The sequence below is a fragment of the Quercus lobata genome, chromosome 11, assembly GCF_001633185.2.
Source record: "Quercus lobata isolate SW786 chromosome 11, ValleyOak3.0 Primary Assembly, whole genome shotgun sequence".
In the NCBI taxonomy this organism is placed as follows: domain Eukaryota; kingdom Viridiplantae; phylum Streptophyta; class Magnoliopsida; order Fagales; family Fagaceae; genus Quercus; species Quercus lobata.
The window spans coordinates 35,301,981-35,328,148 of record NC_044914.1 but is presented as its reverse complement, the minus strand read 5'-3'; the positions used below and the strand labels follow the sequence as shown (position 1 = coordinate 35,328,148).

The following is a 26,168-nucleotide window of genomic DNA, read 5'->3' as shown; positions in this document are numbered from 1 at the left end:
ATAACACAACACCCTCTCTTTCTCTCTCTCTCTCACATTTTCTCTCTTCTTCATCAGAGAGACCGAAACAAAGAGAGAGAGACAGAGGGCTTTGAGTTTTCTCTGCTAAACGCAAAATTGAAATTGATAATTTCTCCGCTAAATTTTAAATTTTTAATTTTTTTTTTGGAGAAAAATTTTGTTTTTGACACTATTTTTTTCGGTACAAGAAAAGAAAGAAAGAATGGGAGAGAATCTCCGGCCGAATATTCCGGATCCTGACGCAACTCGGGGTTGCCGGGTCGAGTTGACTCGGACGAACTCCGACTCCTCCGCTATCACCGTCGACGCCGTTGCTTCCACACAACCTTCTTCGCCTCATTCTCAAATTCCACCGCCGGTAATTTCCTTTTTTCAACTTTCACGTTCACAATTTCCCGATATTTTTCATTAATTAAAAAAAAAAATTATATTCTGATTTTTGTGTTAGTGCTGTACCTATTTGTTTGATTTCTTGAGATTATCTGCTGAATCATACAATTTTTTTTTTTTTTATTTTGCAGCGCATTGGATTTTTTAAAAATATATTTTTAAAAAAATTTATTAGTAAATTTTGTGTGAAATGAGTATTATAAAAAAAAGAAAATAGAAAAAGAAATATATAAAATGATTTCACTTCTATTTTTTTTTTAAATTTATAATTTCCCTTTAAAATGTTCTAATTTTCTGTGTTCATAATAGCTTTGTGCCTTGTCATTTTTTTCTCTTCTTAAAAATATTAGTTATAATTGTGGTGCTAATGGTTAAATATATATATATATATTTATTTATATATTATTTATATTTATAAGTGTGTGTATAGAGACACACACAAAGGTTCAAGACTAAATTAATACATGGAAAATAAAACTAGCATATTTTCAATGCTAAATTGGTAATTGTATATAAATAATATAAAAAACACAAAATAATTATTTATTAATACACTGTAGATCAATCAAATATCATGAAATTTGACATTATTTTAAATTCTGAAAATAATTTATTTTTATATACTAAGATTTTTGCAGTAATTTCCATTTCAATGTATATAATCAAATAGTCATTTAGAAAATAGTCTTCCTTTGCTGTCTTGAAGCCCAGTTTTGACAATATTTCAGGGAAAAAAAAAAGGAAAAAAAAAAGAAAGAAAAGCTTGTTCCATAGTTGGGATGGAATTTAGAAGAGTAAGCACAAGTGCAACCACTCTATAAACTAGTTGGTAGGTTGTTAATTTTCTAGTTCATACTTCATACCAACCATGAATTGTTGGCAAAATTCAATAAAAAATGATGATTAAATAAAACCCATACGTGTGTTTTGGATCTACCATCATCTCCATTAATTTAAAAAAAAAAAAAAAAATTTTTACATGAAATATTGATTAAAAAAGTACACATGCACATATCTGATAGCAAGGAACTACCTTTATAATAGAAATAAAAGAGTAAACTTGCTTGAAGCTCTTAGTCTCTTATTTCTCAGTTTGTCCCCTTTTTTTTGTGATTAGGAAAAGATTTTGTTTTACTAAAGGATTTTAATTGCATAAAACACCAAAAAAAAAAAAAAAAAAACTTAGAAAATAATATATAAAAAAAGTTTTATGTTAAAAGCACACGTCATGGACCAGTTTTTTATTTTTTTATTTTTGGGTGTGGTCTCTTTGAGCCAATTAGATTATTGGGGTCAGATGTAATTTCTAGGGACCAAAATGAAATATTTATGTAATTATATGTATAATAAGAAAATTTAAATTGGAGCGAGATAGAGGCAGGGGGAGCCATGGACCCTATTGCCCTTAATGTACGTCTGTCTCTGATTGTGGAGCTAAAAGAATTATATGAATAATAAGGTTGTAAATTTTTATTTATTTATTTATTTTTTTTGTGGAGGAACATATGGTTGTTAACTTTGATTATATAAATAACACAGTTAATAAAACCTAAAAGAGAACATCACAACCTTCATTTCCCTTCTGCACAAGCTGGTAATATGATTATATGAATAACAAGGTGGCTAACATTGATGTTTTAGGTTCTATATTACTAAAGTATATTTTAGATAATACTGTAACCTGTCAATATATTTAAGGTTTTTAATTTGTATTCCCCTTGCTTTGTTTAGACCACAAGATCCTCCTGATTTTCAAGATTGGAGGCTATAAATACTTGGCAGAGCACTATGAAAACCCCACTTTTGCTCCTTAAAAAAGGTTAAATATAAATCTTAACATACAGTGGACATTGTGTCAAAAGAAGGATAATTACCTATGATATAGGTTGTAATGAGAATTAAATCTTCAGAAAGGTACAGAGTAGATGCAAATAATCTTTAAGGGCAACAGGGTTCAAATATTTTTGGGTGGTGAATATCATTCAGGGCTCATGATGCAGTCAGAGAATGAAAAATTAAAAAGATTGTTTTTTGTATTTAAAAAAAAAAATTTATTCATATTGATTCCAAATATGTAATCACTTGATTTGATTTGAATACTTAGTTGAGCCATGAATTCAACTGATCTTATTAAGAGCTGTTTTATGTTTTCGTGTGAATAATTAAGGGCTATGATGTTATGCCTTAGATATTTGAATGTCCTGTTTTGAGAAAGTAGAACCACTCTGCTTTCGCTGACAGCCATTGGATATCAGGCCCCCATCGAATCCGGATATGCTGATGGTCCCCGCATGGTGGGTCTTTGTTACTAATTCCTCCATGGAATAGGGGATTAAGCCTATAAGTAGCAGTGTACTCCAGACAGGAACAGGGGATTTTGCTCCCAGGTTTCTTATATAAATAGTGCAGAATTTCCATCCTGTAGTGTACGTTGAACCTTACAGTGTAAGCTTTTTCATGAGGGATGAAATCAATATGTTGCTACAGGATAGGTTTTTGCTACTATGATGCTTATCTTCCTCAGGGCAGAATTAAGTGTTTTACCACCTGGTCCTTGAGCCTGGGTTATAGTATTTGCACTTGAAAATTTCCTCCATTGCTTGCCAATGGATAAGAAGAAGTGTAAAAACATGTTAGCAGGATCTTCGTCAATATGTTGGGTTTAAAATTAAAAGATTTCATTTGTGGTTTATGAATTTTTGTTTTTCTTTTTAACGTCTTTGCTCAGTAACTAATGAAAAAGCTCTACCCTTCCATTGTTGGTCAAAAAATATTTAGCCATCATATTGGTATTTTTGTAGAAGGGGCACTTGACAGAGTGGACAGATGAGAAGCACAGTTCATATCTTGGTTCTTTAGAGGCATCATTTGTTACTGAGTTGCACCGTTCCATGCATTTGCGTGGTTTGCGCTCACAAGATAACATGTGGAGGGCATCTTCATCTGAAAAACCTCAAGCAAAAACTCGTAATTCTTCAGACCAGGTTAGAAATTAAATGATTGCATATGTTCAATATGTCCAATGTCTGTTTTCCTCGTCTTACGCAGACCCCTGGTGTCGTAATCTTATTTTTTCTTTATTCATGGTCAGTTTTTTGTTCTTCGAGATGGCTGCTGGCAGAAGATTAACTTTAAAAGAAATGACGATTTCTCGGACAGCACTGCTGATTCTCATGTTGTTTTAGGAACTCCATGGATACGCCGTTTTACATCTTCAAGTAAACAGCGGACTGTGAGATCTCCTGATGCCCGAGGACATGGTATGGTTTGCAATAAAGCAGTCCTCTTAAAAGAGAATTTCACTTCCTCCTGTGGATCTTCAAGAGGTTTGGAGCAGCACTCTGTTTGTCGCCCGTGCCATCAGGATTTGGTTGGCAACATTACAGGTAATTTTAACTAGCTTTGCTTTTCCAGCTTTTCCCTTCTCAGCTTGTATACAATAGTTATTCCATGGCATAATTACCAATATATTCTTTAAAGTTTCAATCCCGAATTTCATTTTTTATATGCATATACACATGCCTCTCTCTCTCTCTCTCACACACACGCACACACACACACACGCCTGCAAGTCATTCACTAGGTAAAAAATAGTTGTCTGAACAAAATTGTTCGATTTCCAAGGATACTGACTAATGGTAGAGGTTGTTAGAGGAGTGTATATTTATTGCAGGCAGACTTGATAAAACCACTTCAACACCCCCCAAAAAAATGGGTGGCATGAAAATTAAATGTCTCCACTTTTCTCAGGTTGGAATTATGATAAAATAAGCTTTTTAATTACATTACTGGCTTAACTTATAGAGGCTCTAATACTAATAGTATAGATCTCATTTTAAGGTCTCAAGAAAAATTGACCTGGAAATTAAGAATATCTGCTTTGTTCTTTGCCCAAGCACCTCAAATCTCACGTTGGAGCTTTTTTTAGCAAGTTGCTTGGTTGCTCTATAAATGTAATTTTCAATACTTGATAGTTGATACTACTGAACTTGGACAACAATAGCAGCTGATGAGTCTGGTTTAACCATTTTTTTCAAATAAAAGTGCCCCTTTTCCATTTGTTTTTATCTTGACATTTTTTTTTCCTGATAAGAGTTTTTATCTTTTTATTTTTTATTTTTTATTTTTTATTTTTTTATGATAAGTAATTGATAAGAGTTTTTTATCTTGACATTTAGAGAGGCAATTTCAGTACCAACTGGAAAATAGCATGGATATTAGTACAAGTTGATCTGTTCTTCCCCACTTCTGTCAATAGATTGAGTTCAATGAACTATTGGACTTATTTTAAATTTCCCAGATATCTGCACCATGAAATTATGAACTGGGGTCTGATGGCTTCTTAACATGTGCTGAATGCATTGGGAAGTGAAATTTCATGCACTAAAATTTTCTTGACCAAAGCTAGCACAAAATATTATGAGAACGCTAAAATTAGAAAGGTGGCACTGAGAGTTTTTTGGGGGGAAAAAAAAAGAGGAATTTATTTTCCTTGGGTTGTTTACCAATTCTTGTAATTGAATGAATAGGAAGGGTGAAGCATAGTTTTTAGTGTACCCATTATCTCTTTTTCCCTTACATATTCATTTTTCTATATTTATGCTAGTAATCCTTGGATGTCACAGGGATATCATAGTGTTATTGTTCTGGGGTCAAGGTCATAGTGCTGCAAAAAATTTCCTATGCTTTGTAATTTCCTATGCATATTTGAAGTTTGGTGTTCTGTGTTTAGTTGTGGATGTTTGTATGTTTATCTATCCTTAAAAGTTTTTTATGTATATTTATGTGATGATTCTGTGGTTATGGTGCATATTAGATGAACAGCTTTACTATTTTGAATAATCATCTATAAATATATATTGGTTACAAATTCTGATTGCAGAAACTCTGGTTACACATCATTATGTTACAGTGTAGATGGGTTAAGCCTGCAACAGTTGAAAAAAATATCCAGTTCGTTTGGGCATCTTCAGTCTTACTTTTTTCCTAATGTTTTTCTTGAAATCTAAAGAACAAGTGAGAGTGATGTTTATTGTAGATTGAGAAAGAGTGAAGCAAGAGAAAATGATAACACAAAAAATGCAGGAGTTCACGTAGTCTATATGTCCATCGCAGAAAGCCTAGACAGTAACGTCTTTATCATGATGAATTTGTATTCACAATGAGCCCTAAGTAAGGTATATATATGAGTCAGGTTAACCCTAGTCTCTCGGTGACAGTACAATGACAATATGCTAACAGCTTTTATAAATATTATATACATTTGCTTTGGCAAAGGCTAGGCAAACCATAATGTGGCACTATCAAATCCTTCCTTGGGCACAAAAAATGTTAATTCATAATTGCCGAAAACATGTAAATTTAGTGTCATAAAATAGAAAAAAGAAAATACAAATAGTAATTTCTGAAGTCTATGGTTATGCGTAACAGCAATGCAATTTTAAGATGAAACCACAGGTCTTGAATCATTAAGTAATAATTTCTTATGATGTCTTTAAGGTGACTGAAAATGATTCAGTTAAGATGGTCCAGAAATATCACTTATTAATTTGCACATCCAGATAATTGACTAAATTGAGAACTCAAGCATTGGTGATTGCTGTAGAAATCCCTTTCTTGCAAGTTGTTTGGTGTATTATGTTAATTCTTATAGTCATTTGTGATATTTCTTTTATATTTGTTCTTATGCATTTTGGTTTGTCTGCAGAGGTTTCAGATCAGAACTTTGAGGATGAAGACCAAGGAGAGATGTCAAGCCATGCGTCTATGGTGAAAAGGTTGAAGACAGCTTCAGTTGATGCTACAAACAATGATCAAGTAATGATATAAAAAAAAAAATGTTCCTGCTATTTGGCTTATCACATCTATCTTTAAGATCATGTGTTTGTTGCAGACTTGTTATTATTTGGAGTCTTGACTTTTGTCCTCTCCTTTATGTGCTCTTTCAGGTTGTGCCTCTTGGAAAGTTTCGTATGACAGATGTTGCAACAGTCAGTAATGCTTCATCAGAGAGGGAACAAGAAGGAACCTATGAACTGCTGTCAGAGCACCCTGAGAGCTTTGTCTGCCCCAAATCTGATCTGCATTATTGTTTGAAAGGGAGCTGAGTTGTGACTTGGAATCTGAAGTTTGATAGATAGCTATTGACAGTGATACACCAAAAGAAAAGCAAATTAAGAATTGCAGAAACTAGTTGATCAACAAACTTCAAAGATGTAAATGGTGACTATTTCTTATAGAGGTGCTGGGGTTCATGTGGTGGTAATGCTGATAGGAGATTTTTGTAAAATTCCGAAGGAAGAAAAAATTCATATTGGCTATGAAGCTTGCTTGTATCTAGTATCTATCTTCGTTAGGATCTATGGAGTTCATGAAGTTGATGATGACTGCCATGTTGATTAGCTATTCAAGATAAGATTCTCTTTTCTTTTCGTATAATTTTCCTCAATTTTGCTTTCAAAGTGAAGCTTGAACTCCTGTTAGACAGATAAAGTAGGTAATGTAATTGACATATACGGGTTAGCGTGTGGATGCATCTAGCTGATTGTCATTCATGTCGTTGTGTTCCACGTATTGTATAATATTTTTGCTTCCAGTGATATCACACTTCTGCAAGGGTTCTTGAACTTTCATATGTTAGTTTCATACTTTGATTCATTGTTTTGCATATTATAGATCAATTTTGAATTAATGTATCTCCAGAAAATAAGATTCAGCAACCTGATGAGACTCACTGATATTTTTGGTAACTTTTGAACATTTCATTCAGGTATAAAACATAATGAAGTGTTATGTAATTTGGCACACCTAGGGGTCTATTTGGGATTCGTTTATATTGCTGAAATTGAAAACTTTTTGCTGAAATAGTACATTGGGAGACTCATGAATAGTATCAAAAAGTGCAGTGAGCTCATGAATAGTATAAAAAATAAGCTGAATAATAAAATAAGTTGGCTTTTTAAGTTTGAGCCAAACGCACGCCTAATTGATTTTTAATTTTTTTGTTAAGGGTTTGTTTGGATATCGCTTATTTTGTTGAAACTGAAAGTATTGTAGGTAAAGGTAAAAGTTAGTTGAAATAGTATAGCGGGGTCATGAATAGTACCAAAAGTACAATGAAACTTATAAATAGTAGCAAAAATAAGCTGAATAGTAAAATAATTTTAATTTTTCATTGGTATCTAAACACACACTAAGTACCTGTTTGGATTCAACGTCCCACGTTCACGTTTTGCTGAAATCCGCGTTTTCACTTTTTTTTTTTAAGCCCCGCATTTGTTGACTTTTTCCAAGGTGAACAGTCCATAAATTACACATTTCAGCAACTTTTTTATTAAAAATTGGTCCTACAGTACTATTCACACATTTAAAAATTATTTTGTTACAGTGTTTTCAATTTCAATTTTCAGTTTCAACAAAAATAAGCTCAATCCAAATAGACCCTAAGTGTAAATAAGGGAATTCAACTCGGAATTAAATCCCACAAGGGGGGATGTCACTAGATTGAAATTTGAGGATGTCACTAGATTGAAATTTGAGTTTCTAGCCAAAAAAGAAAAAAGAAAAAAAAAAGTTTAAGTTTTACATATACGGACGCATATTTTGTATTTGTGACTATATGGTTGATACGAGAATTTGCAGTGGGCGTAGTGTATACTGTATCAGTTTCTACATTTGTTATTTAGATATATAAATTATTGAGAAATCCACACTTTACAAAGCACTAACCAATCAATAAGCTCAATGTATCACCATTATAAGACGTACAATCCTTTTAATTTTTCCTGAATCTTTGTACCACTCGAATCTATGGGGACCCAGAAATTAGATTTTTCAACTACAGGCTTTCCTGCAATTTCTAAATAACAAGAAATTCACTCTTAACAGTGAGATATATGCATAGTTAAGACTTGATGAGCCTCTTAGTAGTGTAATATCACAGTCGATAACTGCATCGGATGTGAGACATTTGATACGTATGATCTGTGATTAGCATGTAGAGAGATTAGGTGTCTTTGTGAGTAGTAAGGAAATGTGAACTCTTTGCAAGAAAAGGTGAGATGAGTTTTCTCAAGAAGATGGAAAGATTTCAATTATGGTCCAGCCATCTTATCAAACCAATCAAATGTGACCTCACCTTGGTATTATTCTCACTTTTCAAAAGTTTCCTAAAGCTGATTCTAGATTCATTGCTTGCAAATATGGTAGAAATTCCATGATATGTGGTTCATCTTATAATTTCCAATCTTTGTTAATATTGATAGTTCTATATTTAGAGAAAGCCAATCCTATGATTGGGAGAGTAATATCTCACATCACATCACAATATATGCTTTAAAAAAAGAGGTTTAAATACAGCGCGATGCTATATCTTTTGGGACGAGGTGTAATTTTCTCAAAACTTTTTATTTTTGAGGCATTTGAATTCCAAAATCTTTTTTATAGCTTAATTTTTGTTAGTTGATAAACATGACAACTTTTAGTTGATAAGCATTTGAATTCCTAATTGTTAGTTGATAAACATGACTTGAAAGTGTACTTTATACCCCGATGCAATCTTCACCCCTACCACTAGTCACCTTAAATAATACTAGTAATCAAGAATGAGATATAGGTTTTTGTCATCAAAAGATAAGTTAACTTTGGAAATATAATTTTGTAATTATTAAATCGCCTTATTATCCCGTTATATTTGTTTTAATGAAAAACTTTGTGTAAATGTAATTTTTCGTGTTTTTGGATATTTGGTAGTATAAAAAAACTTCCTAAAAAAAGAAAAAGAAAAAAAGAAGAGTCAAAGGCCTAGTTTATAACTACAAAGGTTAGGTCATTTTGTAGTTGTATTTTGGTTATGTAATGCATTATAAACCCGGTTTAAAACACTATTATTATTTTAGTGTGTTCTAATAAATATTATTTACTCAAAAAAAGAAGAAGAAGAAGAAAGAATAGAGATGTTTGTCTCACATTGGTTGTGTGTATTTAGTGTTTGCTATTTATAACCCTAGTCTACAATTACAAAGGTTAGACCCTTTTGTAGTTGTATTTTGATTATGTAATGTATTATAAACCTGGTATTAAAAGTTAAAATTTTATTTTTCAACTCATTTAAGAGTGCTACCAAATATAGGAAAAAGTAACAGTTTTATAAAAATTGACTTTTTTTTTAGAAAATACTATTGCCGAAACATACGGAGAGTAAATACCAATCTCCTTTTTATTTTTTATTTATTTTTTATACAAGATAGAATTTCTACTATAATCTAATCTAAGTGTATACGTGTGTGACGTTCCCTTCTGGAGACTTAGATTCCGACCCTTACTCTCACACCCTATAAATATTTATACTTGTAAAGTGACTACCGCACCAAGGGTACGTGGTGGTCCCTTCTTTTTATTTAGTGTTGTAACTAATGCCTGCCATTATTACATATAATTGGCCTCATTGTCACAATTGAAAAAATCGAACTTGACTCTGTTTAAAGCATACAAAAACATGATCAAAAGATTCAAAATCCATTTCAATTTTCTAGGAATATATTGATTTTAAGCTTCTTTCTTATACCCAAAAAAAAAAAAAGTAAAAAAGAAAAAAGAAACAGAATAATAAAAATGTCGGAAAGTTTTCTGATCTCGAATTTTCGTTCTTTCCTTTAGGTCCAGTCTTTTCTCAATTGGACTTTGTGGGTGGTTCATAATGCGCAAACCCTCCTTTATTCGTATTGAATATTCAAATACACCGTAATAGTATTTCAACGTGGACTTTTGAATTGTGAAGAAAGAAAGTATCTATGTTTGGTTGATCCTCAAGACTTTGCTTTATACTGAAATATTAATAAATAAAAACACGCACACATTTTTTCTCTTTGAAGAAACAACGCACAAAGATTTATCATGTTGTTGTTTGTCAGATATAAAAAATGCTCCAAACCCAACACACAAACTAAACCATAACTCAAAACCCTTCTCTTTTCTCGTACCCTTGTTTTCAAGTCTTACTATTTTGTCTGAATTAGAGCCATAAGCAAATTTAGTTAACCCCCACAAAAAAAAAAAAAAAACTCTCTTTTTCTCTCCCACTTTCTCGGCAAAGAGAAAAAGGAAAATCTGATCCAAACAAAATACAGGGGATATTGATTGATGGGTGTTCTTTCAAATCTAAGAGGCTTAAGAGGATCATCGACGACGACGACGACCCAAGAAAGCTTACCGATTACTGATGGGGTTTCATCGGTGGCAAAGAAGAAATGGTCAAATTTGATGCCTTTGGTGGTGGCTCTTGTGGTCATAGCAGAGATCGCCTTTCTGGGTCGTCTTGACATGGCCAAGAACGCAGCTTTAGTTGATTCTTGGGCTGACTTGTTCCATCGCTCGCCGCCTCAGGAAGATTTGTTGGACTCGTGGGGTGTAAACAATCGTATTTCGGAGTCTGAGAGCTGCGAGGACTGGTTGGAGAAAGAGGATGCTGTGGTTTATTCTAGGGACTTTGAGAAAGAACCCGTCTATGTTTCTGGGGCCGAAAAGGTTTAAGTTTTTTTTATTTATTATTTTTTTGTTTTGTTTTTGGAAATGTTTTATGCAACTTGATTACATGTTCTTTCGTGTGTAGCTTTTGTGTTTTTATGGTCAAGCTAGTTGGTTTTGATGGTAATTTTATTGGGTGGTTGTTGTTTTTGTTATATAGTGGTAGTTTTGGTGGATTATGGTTTTTGACTTTGAAAATGGGGGTAGTGGTAGTATGACTTTGGGAGATGGAAATATGGAATTGTATGATCAGTTTCAGAAAATTGTATTTTGGTTGCTTATTTGGAATGTGGATTTGGAGGAATTTGAAATGTAAGTGTTGTGTAACTGTAATTGTGAAGCGTGGATGAGCATTTTCAAGGATCAAAGAATAGTGGGTAAAAGCAATCACTTCAACATTATGAGTCCACCCAAAAGGACTCAACGAGGTGAAGCAATCTTAGTCTAGATGATAATCTTAGGAACATAAGAACATAAAGTTTGAGATATGGAACTTGAGTCACCATGGTAACTCTAATTGCTTTCATTTAAATGGTGGTTAAATGTTGGTAGAGTATGGCTTAGAAGCTCTAGTTGAAATGACACTTAATTCTTCCATAATAATGGTATGGAGGGTGAGGTCCTAGGTTCAAGACCCACTAGATGTGTGTGTAACTTACCAATAGAAAAAACATGTTGGTGGAGTATGGTTGTGGACTGAAATCATTTTACCTTGTTCAGCTGGGAATGTCTTGTAGAAATTAGCTATTTGTAATCACTAATAATTCTATTATTAAGTTATAATGTCAAGCGTCAATAGTTGAAAGCTCTGCCCATAAAAAACATTTTTGAAGATTGGAATCCTTCATAATTCTTTCCGCAACTCCCTAGTTTGATCAAATTCTTGTTTACTCAAATTGTGATAGTGAAGAGTTAAGCATGTGATCAATCAAATTGATTACAGATTTATGGATGAATTCAATCAAATTCTTTAAATGTAATATAGGCCTACGAGTATTTTGTTTCTTTTCTATCTACATTAAATGATACTTTTAAGCTTCTCTTTTGTGGTCCATAGGAAGATAATTTGAAAAGCAAAAAGTTTATGTAGTTTAAGTGGACCTTTCTCCTTTTATTAGCTTTTAATATAATTCGTATAGGTTCTGAGTAATTCTATTTCCAATTTATTTTGTTGGTTCATGAGATAATCTTTGTAGCTCTGGAGTCTATTTTGAGTTAAACTTCTTCCAGGAATTCAATAAGGATCTTTGAAAAGTAACTTATTTCATTTTCCATTTTAAGTAATATAGTAGTTTGCTTATGTCTCAATGCATATTCTTAAATTTTTTGGGTTCACTTCTATGTAGGAGTGGAAGTCTTGTTCTGTTGAATGCCAGTTTGGATTTAATCCCAGTAGGGCTCCGGATGCTGCATTTGGTTCACCTCAACAAGCTGGAACAGCTAGTGTTCTCCGGTCAATGGAATCAGCTCAATACTATTCAGAGAATAATCTTGATGAGGCTCGACGGTGGGTAAGCACAATCTTATATAGCTTCATTGCATTTTGATAGAACTAGGTATTCCTACTATTTGAGAACAAATGCAAATACATTTCAAGTTTGTTTGAATTTGCTATTTCTTTTTCTGTGGGAGTTACTAATCTGATTAGTGTTTCCATCTATGTTATTAATTTTCTATAGTCAGTTGTTTGGAAGAAAAAATCATATAAAATAAAGTTGTGTATTGGTTATGGAGCTGAATTTTAGTTAGGTGTAGCAAGCATTTTGCCATCAGTTACTGTTTGAAGTGCATGGAAAAGAAGTGTAGATATTGAACTATGAGTATTAGCTGGGGAATCAAGAATGATGGGTCCATTTGAATGTAACAATTCAAAACCACATGATTTGAGGGACTAGCTGATGGGGTTGGAAGGAGTTAGGCACCGACCTAATTTTAATACTAAATAGCTTCACCATGTGTACCATGTTCAACTTTAAATAGCCACAGTGAATCAGAAAGTGTCTTTTTTTATATTGGACTGGAGAGATATTTGGCCTCACTTCTATCGCATCCACAGATTTAAATGAGAACTGCACCAATATTAGTAACTAAGGATCAAAAGCAGACTAAAGAAGCTAGAAGGGGAAAAAAAAAACTTCTGTTTATGGTTGTAACTTCTTTTATTTTTATTTTTTAATGTGTTGTTTTGATCTTATTCTGCATTTTTTTTTAAAGGAAGCCATTTTGATATTTATTGTACAAGGTACAAACACAATGATCTCAAAAAGAAAGATCTTGGTGCATTCAAGGAGATTTTACACCATTGAATGTTCAGTTATTTCTTTCTATTTAAATAGATCTTTTTCTAGACATAAACATTTTGCAATGCAATAGAAATAGCATAACTATTTGGAAACATTTAAGAGCAATCCTTCTGTGGCATGTTATTATATTATTCTATTGGTAAGCACACAAACCATAAAACACCATTAACTTTCCTCAACCAGATTTCTTGCTGTTTTCTGATGATCACTTTAAGTTGTAATTTTTTTCCAGGCCAATGATTGTTAGTAAGACTAATTTCTTTCTTTTTTCTTTTTTTGGTTGTATTAGGAGGGGATATAATGTTATAATGACAACTAGTCTATCATCAGACGTTCCTGTTGGATATTTTTCCTGGGCTGAGTATGATATCATGGCACCAGTGCAGCCAAAGACTGAGAATGCGCTTGCTGCTGCTTTTATTTCCAACTGTGGTGCTCGCAATTTCCGCTTGCAAGCTCTTGAAGGACTTGAAAAGTCAAACGTCAAGATAGACTCCTATGGTGGTTGCCATAGAAACCGTGATGGAAGAGGTGCTCATTTAAATATTTTTTTAAAACCATTTTAAGACATTATCTTTGGACTAATTTATTTTCCTCTGTTCGGTAAACCTAAATTCAGAGCATTCTCTTTTAGGATGCAAATACAGTCCATTATAAACGTTTCCTGGTAGTTCTGATCTTGCCTAGTATTTGGTTCTGAAGCTGTTTGCATAGCTTTAACCTTGGAGATATAATTCTACTTGTGCAATATGATATGCAAATTCTTCTTGATGTATTAATCATATACCTGAGGCTTCATCAACTTACTGCACTGCAATGCTCATAATGATACTTGATTTTGAAAGCAGTGCAATCTCTAAATTTTGATTCTGGGTTGAACATATCTCTAGGTTTCTACAGGTCTTTAAAGTTGCAGTTGTTCCATAAACTTGGTGGATCTTCTGTATAGTTTATTATATATAGAGATATCTGGACTGTTAAGAAGTAGAAAATGCAACATGTATATGTTAGGAGCATCACATTAAGAATTTTTTGCAAAGAGTTTGGGTTGTGCAGTGCTGAAGTTGTATTGAGAACTTAAATGCATTCATTGTAGTTAAATGTTTATATCAACTAACCATGAACTGTTAACTATGATTTTTCATAGTTGTAAAGTTTAATCATTAAAGTGTAAGTTGTTACAACTTGAAAGGATCTGAAGTAGAGCTGTAGTTGAAAACTTGACCTTGGACATGGAAAGTTGTGGGGGTTTGGGCAGGTTGATTGATGCAGAACACAGTAGAAAATAAGAAATACGAAAGTAACAACAGAACAAACCCTAGGCTTTACCACCTAGAATCTGTCTGCAAACCCTAGGTATCACCACCTAGGGAAGTCTGGTATCGCCACCAAACAGAGAGAACAAAAGAGGAGACATTCTCAACTCATAATAATTAATCTTATTCAAATTCATCTCTCTTTCACCATTACAGGAGTGCTAGATAAATAGGTTTTAGGGATTATACTAATATGGAAGACATTTAATCAAATCCATAAAAACCGTTAACATTAATAACCAAATTCAAAAACAAAATTAATTGCAAAATCTTGGTAAAACATAAAATCTTAGTTCCCTGCATCATTGATGGGTTGGGTTTGCCTCCTTAGACTATTATCTTTCTGCAGTATGGAACACACTAGATGATTATTAACAATCACTTAAAAAGTTATCTTCTTGCAGACCTATGCCTATGGCCCCCTAATAGTGAAAGGCCCAAAATGGGTAGGGAATAAGTGATTTTTTATTTATTATTATTTAAAAAAACATGTAAATTGTACATTTTTTCCTCCATTTCTAAGAAGGCTAAAAAATTATGGATTAATAAAAATCCAACTGAAATTAGTCTTATTAAAAATTGAAAATAATAGATTTGAAACAAACAAATTTATAATGTAGAACATTAACACTATACTATCTAAGTGATATTTAAATATAAAAAGGCTCATTTAAAATGGTTGCCTTAGGCCTCAAAATGTATTGAGCCGGCCCTAGCTTTCTTAATATCCCAAGCAAGCTTGGGAAGGACGACTGGAAATGCTTGTTTTATTTTTTATTTATTTAATTTTTTTTATAAACGATTTATGGTCTATTTAGGTTAGCACTATTCTGTACAGATAATCTCTTCAGGTCTCACTGTTTAGATCTAGAAAGTGATTCTCTACATACTTATTGAACTGTACATATATGGTTCTCAATGTGAAATATGCATGTGTGCAAAAGGGCAATGCCCATTTGGTGCAACTTATTTTTCAGTTTTTTGAAATGGGGTTGTTTGAAAAAGCTATACCTAGAACAAAAGTGAAGTTTTAAAAAGCTGTACTTTGAAAAAGTGTGGTTTGAAAATGCATTACCGAATGGGCACTGATCAATGTGTTTTTAGGAATTGCAACAACAAAATTATTTGGTCTGATATTTCAATTGTGGATTAGGTTCTAGCTACTGATGTAACTCTTTGTTGATGTTACACCACTTATTAATTTTTCATTGAACTAATATTTTGAAAATCCTAATGTTAGATTATATTTTCTATTTACTCTTAACATGCACACCAATTTTCATTTCAATTAGATGTTAGTTACTATATGATCCATAAACTCATGCTCTATACATAATTTTGAAATACAAAAAACATGAATTAAAACATTTTATAAATGACATAGTTGTAAATCTTTGGATCATGGGTGGAGACAATGTAATCTAAAGGTGAATTTGTCAAACTACTCATCCTATGCAAAGTTATTAAGTGGTGTAAACATCAGCAAATTTACATCAGGTTTAACTTGAATGTAACTCATCCTTTGTGATGTTCTTATGTTGAATTTTATGGAAGGTTTCTGATTATTTGAGAAAAACTAATATCTTCTTCTAGCTAAAAATTGTGTACAATAATCTTGGTTCTATTTTTTTTTTTCCTCCAGTGGACAAAGTACAAGCTCTGAAGCACTATAAATTTAGTTTGGCTTTTGAGAATTCCAATGAGGAGGATTATGTGACTGAGAAATTCTTCCAGTCTCTTGTTGCTGGTATAAAATCTACACCTCTCTCTCTCTCTCTATATATATATATATATATATCCTTCCTAAATCCTATTAATTATAGAGCTGTATATCCCACATTGCCTTGTTGCCATCACTATATTTTAATGAGTTTGATAGACACTTAAGTCATTTCTTCCCCCCCCCCCCCCCCTCGTTTTCTTTTTCCTATTGATGGTTTGCTCCTGCTTGTGATTGGGTTGGAGTTCAATTCCATTCTTCAACTTTTCTGTCATTCTGATAATCATAGTAGCCAAGTTATATCTAGGAGTTCTTTAGTCGTGAAAAATCGCAGATAAATCAGGATTTTTTTTTCAAAAGGTTGAGAAATCATGTTATATTTAGGGAAAATTTTTGGATTTTTGGAATGGATCCTTGCTATATTTGAAAGGAAAAGAAAACAAAAAAGTGCTTTCAACTGAATTTGCAATTATCTGGCCTTCAACAGTTATAGAAGAATTTTCAGTACTTAGAATTCACAAAATCTGTAAATAATTTGTGCGTGCGCGCGCGCATGCATGCACACACATGTATGTATGTATGTAAAAATTTGGTTGCAGATGCTTAATGAAAATCCATATACTACCTGAAGAATATGGAAATTTTCATGATGCTGAAATTGGAAAATGGTTTTAATCATCCGTAGGTTCTGTCCCTGTGGTAGTTGGTGCTCCAAATATTCAAGATTTTGCCCCTTCTCCTGGTTCAATTTTACATATCAGGGAGATAGGAGATATTGAGCCAATTGCCAAGAAGATGAAATACCTAGCTGAAAATCCTGATGCATACAATCAATCATTAAGGTAAAATTTAATTTTACATGGTGAAAATGATGATTCACTAATGGGCAAAAAATGATGGTTAAACCATAAGTGTAAAACTAAATTATGGTTACTTTTGGATTCTTTTCCATTGAGTATGTGCCAGAAATTGATTACTTCCTATCAAAGAATTTTGTTAACAATAAGATCTCCATTGATTAGGTGGAAGTATGAGGGCCCATCTGATTCTTTCAAAGCGCTTGTGGATATGGCAGCAGTACATTCATCATGCCGCCTGTGCATTCACCTGGCAACAATGATTCGAGAGAAAGAAGAAAAGAGCCCAGGGTTCAAGAAACGTCCCTGCCAGTGCACCAGCGGCTTAGAAACCGTGCATCATGTTTATGTAAGAGAAAGAGGGGCATTTGAGTTGAAGTCCATTTTCTTAAGGTAGGCTCATTACTTTTCATAACTGATGTTCCCCATCTTTCTTTTTTCTTCGTTATGTAGTATAAACCAATTTTTGCTAGAATTGGCATTTTTTTCCATCAGAAACTTAACTGCTTGGATTGTAGTCATAGTGCTCACATTTGTTTGAACTGATAGAGGAGGAATCTTTGTTGTATGACTCTTTTAGTTTTTGCTCTTTCTGCTCCATGCAATGTGGTAATGGATTGAATTTTTAGATATGGAACAACATTGTTAGATATGATAATCCATCTCCATGCAACAACCAGATTTCCTGAAGTCTTTCTTTCTGTTTCTGATGTGGTGAAAATCTTATTTTGGACTTTGATGGGCAGGTCTGGGAATATTACTCTGCAGGCCTTGGAGTCTGCAGTGCTCTCAAAGTTCAACTTTTCGAAACATGTACCAATTTGGAAGCAAGAAAGACCTGAAAGCATCAGAGGAGGGAATGAACTTAAAGTTTATAGAATATATCCGGTCGGTATAACACAAAGGCAAGCTTTGTATACTTTCAGATTCAAGGGGGATGCTGATCTTCAAAGCCATGTGGAAAGCAATCCTTGTGCAAAGTTTGAAGTCATATTTGTTTAGGTTGAAATTTGCACTCTCAGACTTTTAACATGGATTTCCTGATTTCCGCATTTCTGCTGAAATATTTGCAGAGGGTCAAGGTGCTTTCATTGGAGTATATTGTTTTCCTCTGACGCTTCATCATCTTTGTACATGCTTTGATACTAAGTTAATGAATTGCTAGATTCTAGGGAGGAAAATGGTTAGCATATTTATGGCATACTGAGCCATTGATACAATGATGCAGGTGGATCTTTCCCACATTAAATTTTTTTTTTTCTGATTTTCATATTCATACTCATTGGTGCGTTCAGAAATTATTTGTGACAACTTAAGCTTGATTTTAAGCATAACGCATATGGATTTAGTTATCTTCACCATTCCTTTGGTTGAGCAATTGTACTTGCAATCTGGAATTTGATTGAACTCCCAAGGGAGTTTATCTGAAATTTCACAACAGAGACTTGAGTTATCAAAGCTCACATCTTTTGCCCGAGGATTGAAACCCAATTAAACTTCAAACTACTGAACCTCTGACATCTTGCTCTCATGTCCAGCAGCAAATAATACACAAAGAAATTCGGGCACTCCCATGAAGATGGAGGTTCAAGTTACCTAGGTGTAACTTCTCAAGTTTTACACATTTTTAAACTGTTGATTTTGTTAGATCTAACAGTGTTTAAAACTATATTCTCAGGTCATTAGGCCCATTTGTTTTTTTGGTGTTTTAATGCGAGCATCCCTGTAGGTTTAATAGCTGTAAGTGCTCATGATGTTATTCTTACTTAGGTGCACATCGAATAAGCTCCTCCAAGTAAAAAAAGATGATAATGGATTATATGTCTAGCTATATATATTTGCTGCCATGTGTGCAACATGATAAAGGATTTAAGGTGCCAACCATGGGTATGGTTGTTAAAATCGCGATCTGGACGTAGGATTGCACGATTCTATGATCCCATTTTACCAAAGTGTTTAGAATCACATAAGAATCGTAAAAATTGTAGGATTGTGTAAGATCGTATAGGATCGTATGAGATCTTACCGATCTTACCAAAACGTAAAAATTAGTATTTATTTATTTATTATTTTTTTTAAGTTCATCTTTATAAGTTGTAATTTGTAATCTCAAAACTAAGACATTATACTTAATAAATGTATAAACTAAGTGGTGGTACTCATATGGAGATGACTTTCTTGAATTAAATTTTTTTTTCTATAAGAATAATAAGCTTAACATATAGCTCTTCAGGTTGTGAAAGTAATTGGAGTACATTTGAAATAGTAAGACCAAATGATTTTGGTATATTATCCTCCAATTGAGAATTTTCTATTAAAATTGGTACAACTTTAAGTACACCTAAAAAGGAGAAAATTGTTTAAACAAAAAAAAAAAAAGGGATAAGTTGGTATTTATGTAAAACTTGAAGATAAAAGAGAAAATACCTAATTCATCAAGTGCAAAAGAAGAAATTGGTTTGAAGAACTTGTCTCCGGATGATGAGTGGTTAGCAAAGGGTGTCGACCAAAAGATGATGGTACAGATTTTGATGAAGATAATGAAGTAACAATTCTAAAGTCTTCTTTTATAGATTTAAAAAAAAAAAAAAAAAAATTACATGTGTATATTGTGAATGTGTGATCACTATTGTATCATTTGGTTATCAATGTTAGGTTATGATGAGAGTTCAAGAGCTGCTGTCGAAGGAAAAAGTATGCTAATATTTTGGTAGGTTTCTAATTAAACATTTACTGAACTTTTTAAATACATTATATCAAAACTTAATGTAAGATATGCAAATTACATCATATGATCAAAATCTTTATTTGTTTTTATGGAAGAATTCATAATTTACGTGATTATTTAATATACAAAGTTATTATCAATGTGTTTTTTGCTTTAAATCTGAAAATAGATAAGATCTTACGATTCACGATCCGATTCTATGATCTACGATTCTATCTACCTCCTGCAATCCTACCTAGGATCCTGATTTTGACAATCTTGACCATGGGTTAATTTCTTCAAAATAAGTAGGCTCTTGGTAACTTGTAAAGTCTTAGGAAATCGTAGACTAGCTAGAAATAATAATCTGGGATGCACGGGCGCGGCAAAACACATGCCGCACTCGCGTTCGACATGGCCTGACGCGGTGACGCGTGAGGGATGCCGTTGCTTGCGCGCCAGTGCTGCGTTTTTTTTTTTTTTTTTTTTTTTTTTTTTTTTTTTTTTTTTTTTTTTTTTTTTTTTTTTTTTCCACGACTCGCGCCAATGCGCGCTGACTCGGGCCGAGTCACGCTGAATCAGGCTAATTTGCGACGACTCGGGCCGTATCGGCAGAAATCGCTTCCGAGTCAGGCCGTTGATATGGCGATACAGGCGAAATTCAAGCTAAAAAAAAGAGGTGCGAAACGCACCGTTTCAAGTCCAGTTTAAAACCTAACTCTCTAACACAAAAAAAAAAAAAAAAAAAAAAAAAAAAAAAAAACTCTCTAATCTCTATACACTCTCCGCCTCTCTACTCTCAGAGTCTCAGCTCTCCCTCTCGCCTCTCGGTCTCACTGTCTCCGCTCTCTGCTCTCACTCCGGCTCCCCATACTCACTCTCTAAACTAAAACAACTTCAAGTCTCACACTCTCACTATCTCAGTCTCAAATCCCAGAACCCGTGGAGAATCAAAACTCGGTTTCAACTCTCAAGCTCACCAACCCAACTCTCAACACAGGTATCAAAGTTCTCATTCTCATTTCTCAGCTGCCTGTAATGTTGAGAATAAATTTTTTTTGATTGTTTCTTTATTTATTATACAAGCTACCCGTGGAGAATAAAAAAAATTAATTTTTTTTTTTTTTAATATATATAAGCTGCTTGTAATGTTGTGAGTTGTTACTTGGGTTTGATTGTCTCCTTAGTTATTATATATTTGTTAAATTATTTGTAAGTTAAATTGAAATTATTAAATTTGCAATGAAGCCATAGCCACTAGCACAGGCATGGAATCTTATTTTTAGAAAATATATAGAAATATATAAATAAAAATATTTTTAATAATTTTTTAATCGCCGCACCCGTACCCCACTTTTTCAAAAATTGCCGAGTCCCGCACCTACACCCGCACCCGAATCCGGAAACACACCCGTACTTCATAGATAATAATAAAAACATTTATAATTATGAATGTGAATCTTGTTGATGAATCAATAAAATAGAAAGCGTTAAATTACACCATCAAGCTCTACCTTATCATACGGTTCATATCAAAGCATTTATCTAGTTTTAATTTTTTTTTTTTTTTTAGATGAAACAATGTCGTCTTTCTCTCTTTCCTTTGCCTCACCGTTTCCTTTGATTCTTTATTCTGGATTTTAGCACAATACAAGAAGTCAATGTCTTCATCTGGAGAGTATTTTTGAATGGACAGAATGGAGATGCTCAGCCCATTGTCCTTTGGAGAAATCTCAAGTATGACACAATAAATATAGCGAGAAGCAGGATAAATATAGTGAGAAGCAGGACGAGTCATAGAAGACTGCAAGAGAAGGAAAAAAATTATGATCTTGTAAATGGAGAAAACCAGGAGTAGTAGATATCATCAATGTCTTCATCTGGAGAGTATTTTTGAATGGACAGAATGGAGATGCTCAGCCCATTGTCCTTTGGAGAAATCTCAAGTATGACACAATAAATATAGCGAGAAGCAGGATAAATATAGTGAGAAGCAGGATGAGTCATAGAGACTGCAAGAGAAGGAAAAAAATTATGATCTTGTAAATGGAGAAAACCAGGAGTAGTAGATATCATACTGGGATATTCACCCTCGCCAAAAATTCTGCGTATGCTCAGACTGTGTTTGAACCGCATATTTTTTGCTAAAAGATAAGAGTGTATAAAGCATTCATATTGATCGTCATCCACGAAGGAATGCCAATAAAGGCCTTCACCACCAGTCACTGCTATTCGTCCTGCATTTGGGTCAACATTCAGTACAGAATTTTTAAAGTCGTTCCAAGACCCGTCATTGATATTGTAAGTAAAGAAATCACCATCTTCACATTCATCCCAATGCTCCAAATTCGGTTCATCATTGATAAGGGAAATTTTGTGGTATTAATAAACTCGTCCATATTAGGCAAAGGCGGTGGTTCTAATAAACTCGTTAGCCTCGCTTGTACGTTCATAGCCCAACAACGATAGGATAAAGTCGACTGTTCCACCTCAAAGCTGACGGCAGCACCTTGAGGTCAACAAACACTTGAACGAGACGACTAGAATATATAGACAGGATAAGAAGTTGACAGAATGAAGCAAAAGAGGACAAGCAAACCTTTGACAAGGCTGACATGGCCTTACTTGGCCTCCACGCATGAGCATATAAGGAAATATTTTGCACTCCTTGTTTAATTCTAATTAAGAGAGTCCTATAAGGAAATGATCCTGTAAGATATGCGAATTGAAGAAAATCTCTCCCACAAGGAAAGATCTTCTAGGCCAAGGAACGAATATGCTACTATAAAAATCCAAAGGCCCTCACAAACAAGGTACGCATAATTTCCCCAGCTCTGATACTCTAGAGTTGTGAAAAGTTCCCTAAGGGTGTAATGAAGAAAGAATTTCCCCCACAAATGCATAAATCAATACTACCAAGAATTTTGGAAGATACCTGTTTGCTTAACGAATGGTTTGAGTCTTGATTGCATTTGCCAATCTCAATTCCAGACCTGTATTGAAAAGCACATATTGAACAAATTGTCAAAAAAAAAAAAAAAAAATTACAGAGAAAAAGAAACATGAGATTGATGAGAATGAAACTTGGCCTTCACAAATATAAGATAAATATAAAACTAACTAACAAACGTGGAGGTTAGTGATAATAAGGAGATCGTGAGTGAGAAAGTGAAAAACAAAAATAAAAGTGTGAGAAATTACATAGTAGTAATTGCTTTTTAGTGGGGATGTTGGGATGATAAGGATGGATAGAAGTTATAGTACTGGTTTTATAGTAGGAGTCCTTTTTTTAATAAAGAAGAAGAGATTTGGGAAAATAAAAACATGAGATTAGAGTAATGAAATTTAAAAAAAAAAAATTGAAAAAAAGGAGGACAGAAGAAACAAATACATTGTGATAAAGTAAAAAAAAAAAAAAAATTTGAATACGTATGGTGAGTTTTGTGGATTGGAAGAATTTTAAAATTGACAAAAAAGTAATCCTATTTTGTAGGGAGTTAGTGAGTAGAAGTAGGAATTTAAATCAACATAAAAGTAGGAGTTTATTAGAAGCAGGAAGGCATTTCAACGTAAAAGTAAGAATTTATTATTTTTGCCAATTTACTATTTTAACCCTATTTTTAAGTTTTAGGTAGGGGTATTTTTGACAGTAAAAAAAGAAATAATTAACTTTCTTTTGCCAATTTACTATTTTAACCTCATTTTTAAGTTGTTGGTACTACACCGGTACTCTTCTAAGGTTTTCTTTGTTTTTGTTTCGTAGGTGTTGTCTCGAGCACGTGAGGACTGTGTGACTTATTGACGATTTTCGGCATCATCAATCATCCTCGAGGCTTGGTGATTCATAACCATTATTCTCGGAGCTCTATGATACAGAGCCAGTGAAATCCCTGGTGTTGGAAAATCTAGTTTTGTATCTCATACAAAACACACAGCGGAAACAACAAACACAGATTTACTTCATTCGTGAGAGATAACATGTAACCTTAAATTCTAGAACAAAGAATAGAAAGCGTACCTTGATGCAATGAAATTCAAAACCAATACTTGAGAATACTTCTAATCAACATCTTAATTCCACATGGTGCCCAAGAAGAGTGGTCTCTCAATCAGTTTACATGTATGTGTTCAAGGGAGAATAAGGAAGTGACTTATACTCACATACACACCATTTCCATATATTTGAAAATTCTGTATGTTTCTCTATTTATATATATAACTGATTATCTAATTGGGCTAGCCTTTTGGGCCTGCCCAATTGGGTTTTAGTTTGTGGCTTGAGATGGAGATAAAGGAAACAAATAAGACTCTAGCTCCAATGGGTTTTGGGTTTATCTGTCAACTCTTAACAAGTTTAAAGTTATCATTAATGATATTTAATACCACTATATAAGTATAATCGCACTCTAGGCCTTATTAATAAATTATATCCCAAGACTCTAATGATATCATTTGACCTCTCTATGAAATATCCATATTAAACAAAGTCATGATGAACTGTCACTTTGTAAATAACTATTTTATCCTTGAGTACCCGGTTTAATATTTTAGTTATTCATATTTATTGAAATCCGATTTCAATAAATATAAACTTTAGTAACTTCTTACTAAAGTGGGCGCCCTGAATAACCAGTTCTCATTAAATTTATCTTAAGGAGATATTTCGTGTCTCTATAAAAAGAGATTATGGATTCCATCTTGAGAATATGTGTTCCCTTAACACTATGTGTGGTTACCCAACATACTGAGGTTTTGACCGTGAGTATTAGATCTCACTATTGATATATCAAAGTAACCTATATTTCATGATCGGATTCACTATCTTCTTAGGATTGAGAGTCTATGAAATTAGAAGTCATGAGATTAATTATTCAAGTAACAGTTGTTGATTGAATAATTAATCTCACAACGGTTCAGTTCGATATGTCTTAACACTTAAGACACATCAACGCATCAACTAGAAGTCTCCACTTCCATGATCAAGACAAACCACCTTAATTGACGTGTTATAGTCTTTGCAGATGAAACGCCCAATTTCATCACCGACTACGAACTATGTTTTGAGTTTAGAAGGAACTTGTGATTTATATTTTCTGTGATTAAATCATATAAATCACATACAATGTATCTCAAGGATTATGATAATGTCCAATTAGTTTACTTATAAATAGTCTCATATAATTAAACAATTTAATTATTTATGTTATGCCAATAAATTGGATTTTAGGGCGTAAACCCCAACACTTGGGACTTTACGATACAGAGCCAGTGAAACTCGACATAGAGGTCGATGGGTTGGAGACAATAATTTCTTTTTTGGCCAGAGCAGAAATCGATCATATGATTTGAATTAATTTGAGATGAAGGATTGGGTAAGCTTGTCCATTTACCTAAATTGGTGTCAAAAACCTCCATCCAGCCTATGTCGCCTTTTGGTTTGAAAACATTTGAAACCACCTAACACATATAGCTTGCCATCTACGACCAGTGTGTGAGGATTCCAATGATGAAAAATTTCATTTGAGGACCTGCCTTCCAATTATCCCAAGGACGAGTGAGGTCTAGGATCCAAAAATCCCTGATCCCAATGGTGTTTTTGCAAAAGGATGTCATTGGCTGAAAGACATCCTCAAGATTTGGGTAAGTTTGTTCATGACATACTTCGATTGGGCCACCCATAGAATAGAGATGGGTGCCTACCATTGCGAAGGAATTGGAGTGTGAAAATTCAGCAACTTCCAATAATGGAAATAGCTTCTTTGGGTTGAACTCTTCCTTTTCCAGTTTTGTAAAAGGTGAATAATAAGAAAGAGGAGGACATGCCTCGGGGTCTGGGACCTTAATGAGATAGCAGTATACAAATATAGATCTGAAATTCATTAGACAGACTTCGTGGCGTATCGAATCTTAGATTTTTCAAAAAATGTTGTATCCTTGTACCCGTACTGTACCAATACTCGTATCCACATCGGTGCACCACATTGGAGACTATTGGGGAATATTATTATTATTTTTAAAAAATTAAAATATCAAGTGGAAGTAGCAAATTATAAATAACTAAATCATAAATAGCTAGAATTACAATTTATAGGTTTGTAATATCATTTTTGTATTTAAATGTAAAAACTCATAAAAAGAGCATTATAAATTATTACATATGCATGTATGTGTGTGTATATATATATATATGTATAGAGAGGGATTTAATTTTAAATAAAAAAAATAAAAATAATAACTTACAAAATTGAAATGTCTTTCTCCAAGAAAATTTCTTCATAACCGCATAAAAGTTCAGATTCATATTTCAAAACAACATTTATAATCCAAGGC

The 26,168-nt window shown here is 33.3% G+C and overlaps 2 protein-coding genes across 2 annotated transcripts; both read left to right on the top strand.

Annotated features, from left to right (window-relative positions):
• The first annotated feature begins 28 nt into the window (after positions 1–28).
• LOC115967252 (cold-regulated protein 27-like) lies at positions 29–7,037 on the top strand. Its single transcript, XM_031086314.1, has 5 exons — positions 29–379; positions 3,213–3,395; positions 3,503–3,797; positions 6,119–6,228; positions 6,360–7,037. Exons 1-5 carry the CDS (start codon positions 224–226, stop codon positions 6,516–6,518), a joined length of 903 nt encoding a protein of 300 aa, XP_030942174.1. The 5' UTR covers positions 29–223; the 3' UTR covers positions 6,519–7,037.
• Positions 7,038–10,221: 3,184 nt separating this feature from the next.
• On the top strand, positions 10,222–18,425 carry LOC115968668 (glycoprotein 3-alpha-L-fucosyltransferase A-like). Its single transcript, XM_031088126.1, has 7 exons — positions 10,222–10,935; positions 12,282–12,442; positions 13,528–13,769; positions 16,197–16,301; positions 16,960–17,116; positions 17,297–17,524; positions 17,878–18,425. The coding sequence occupies exons 1-7, from the start codon at positions 10,552–10,554 to the stop codon at positions 18,131–18,133; spliced, it is 1,533 nt and encodes a 510-aa protein (XP_030943986.1). The 5' UTR covers positions 10,222–10,551; the 3' UTR covers positions 18,134–18,425.
• The last annotated feature ends 7,743 nt before the right edge of the window (positions 18,426–26,168 follow it).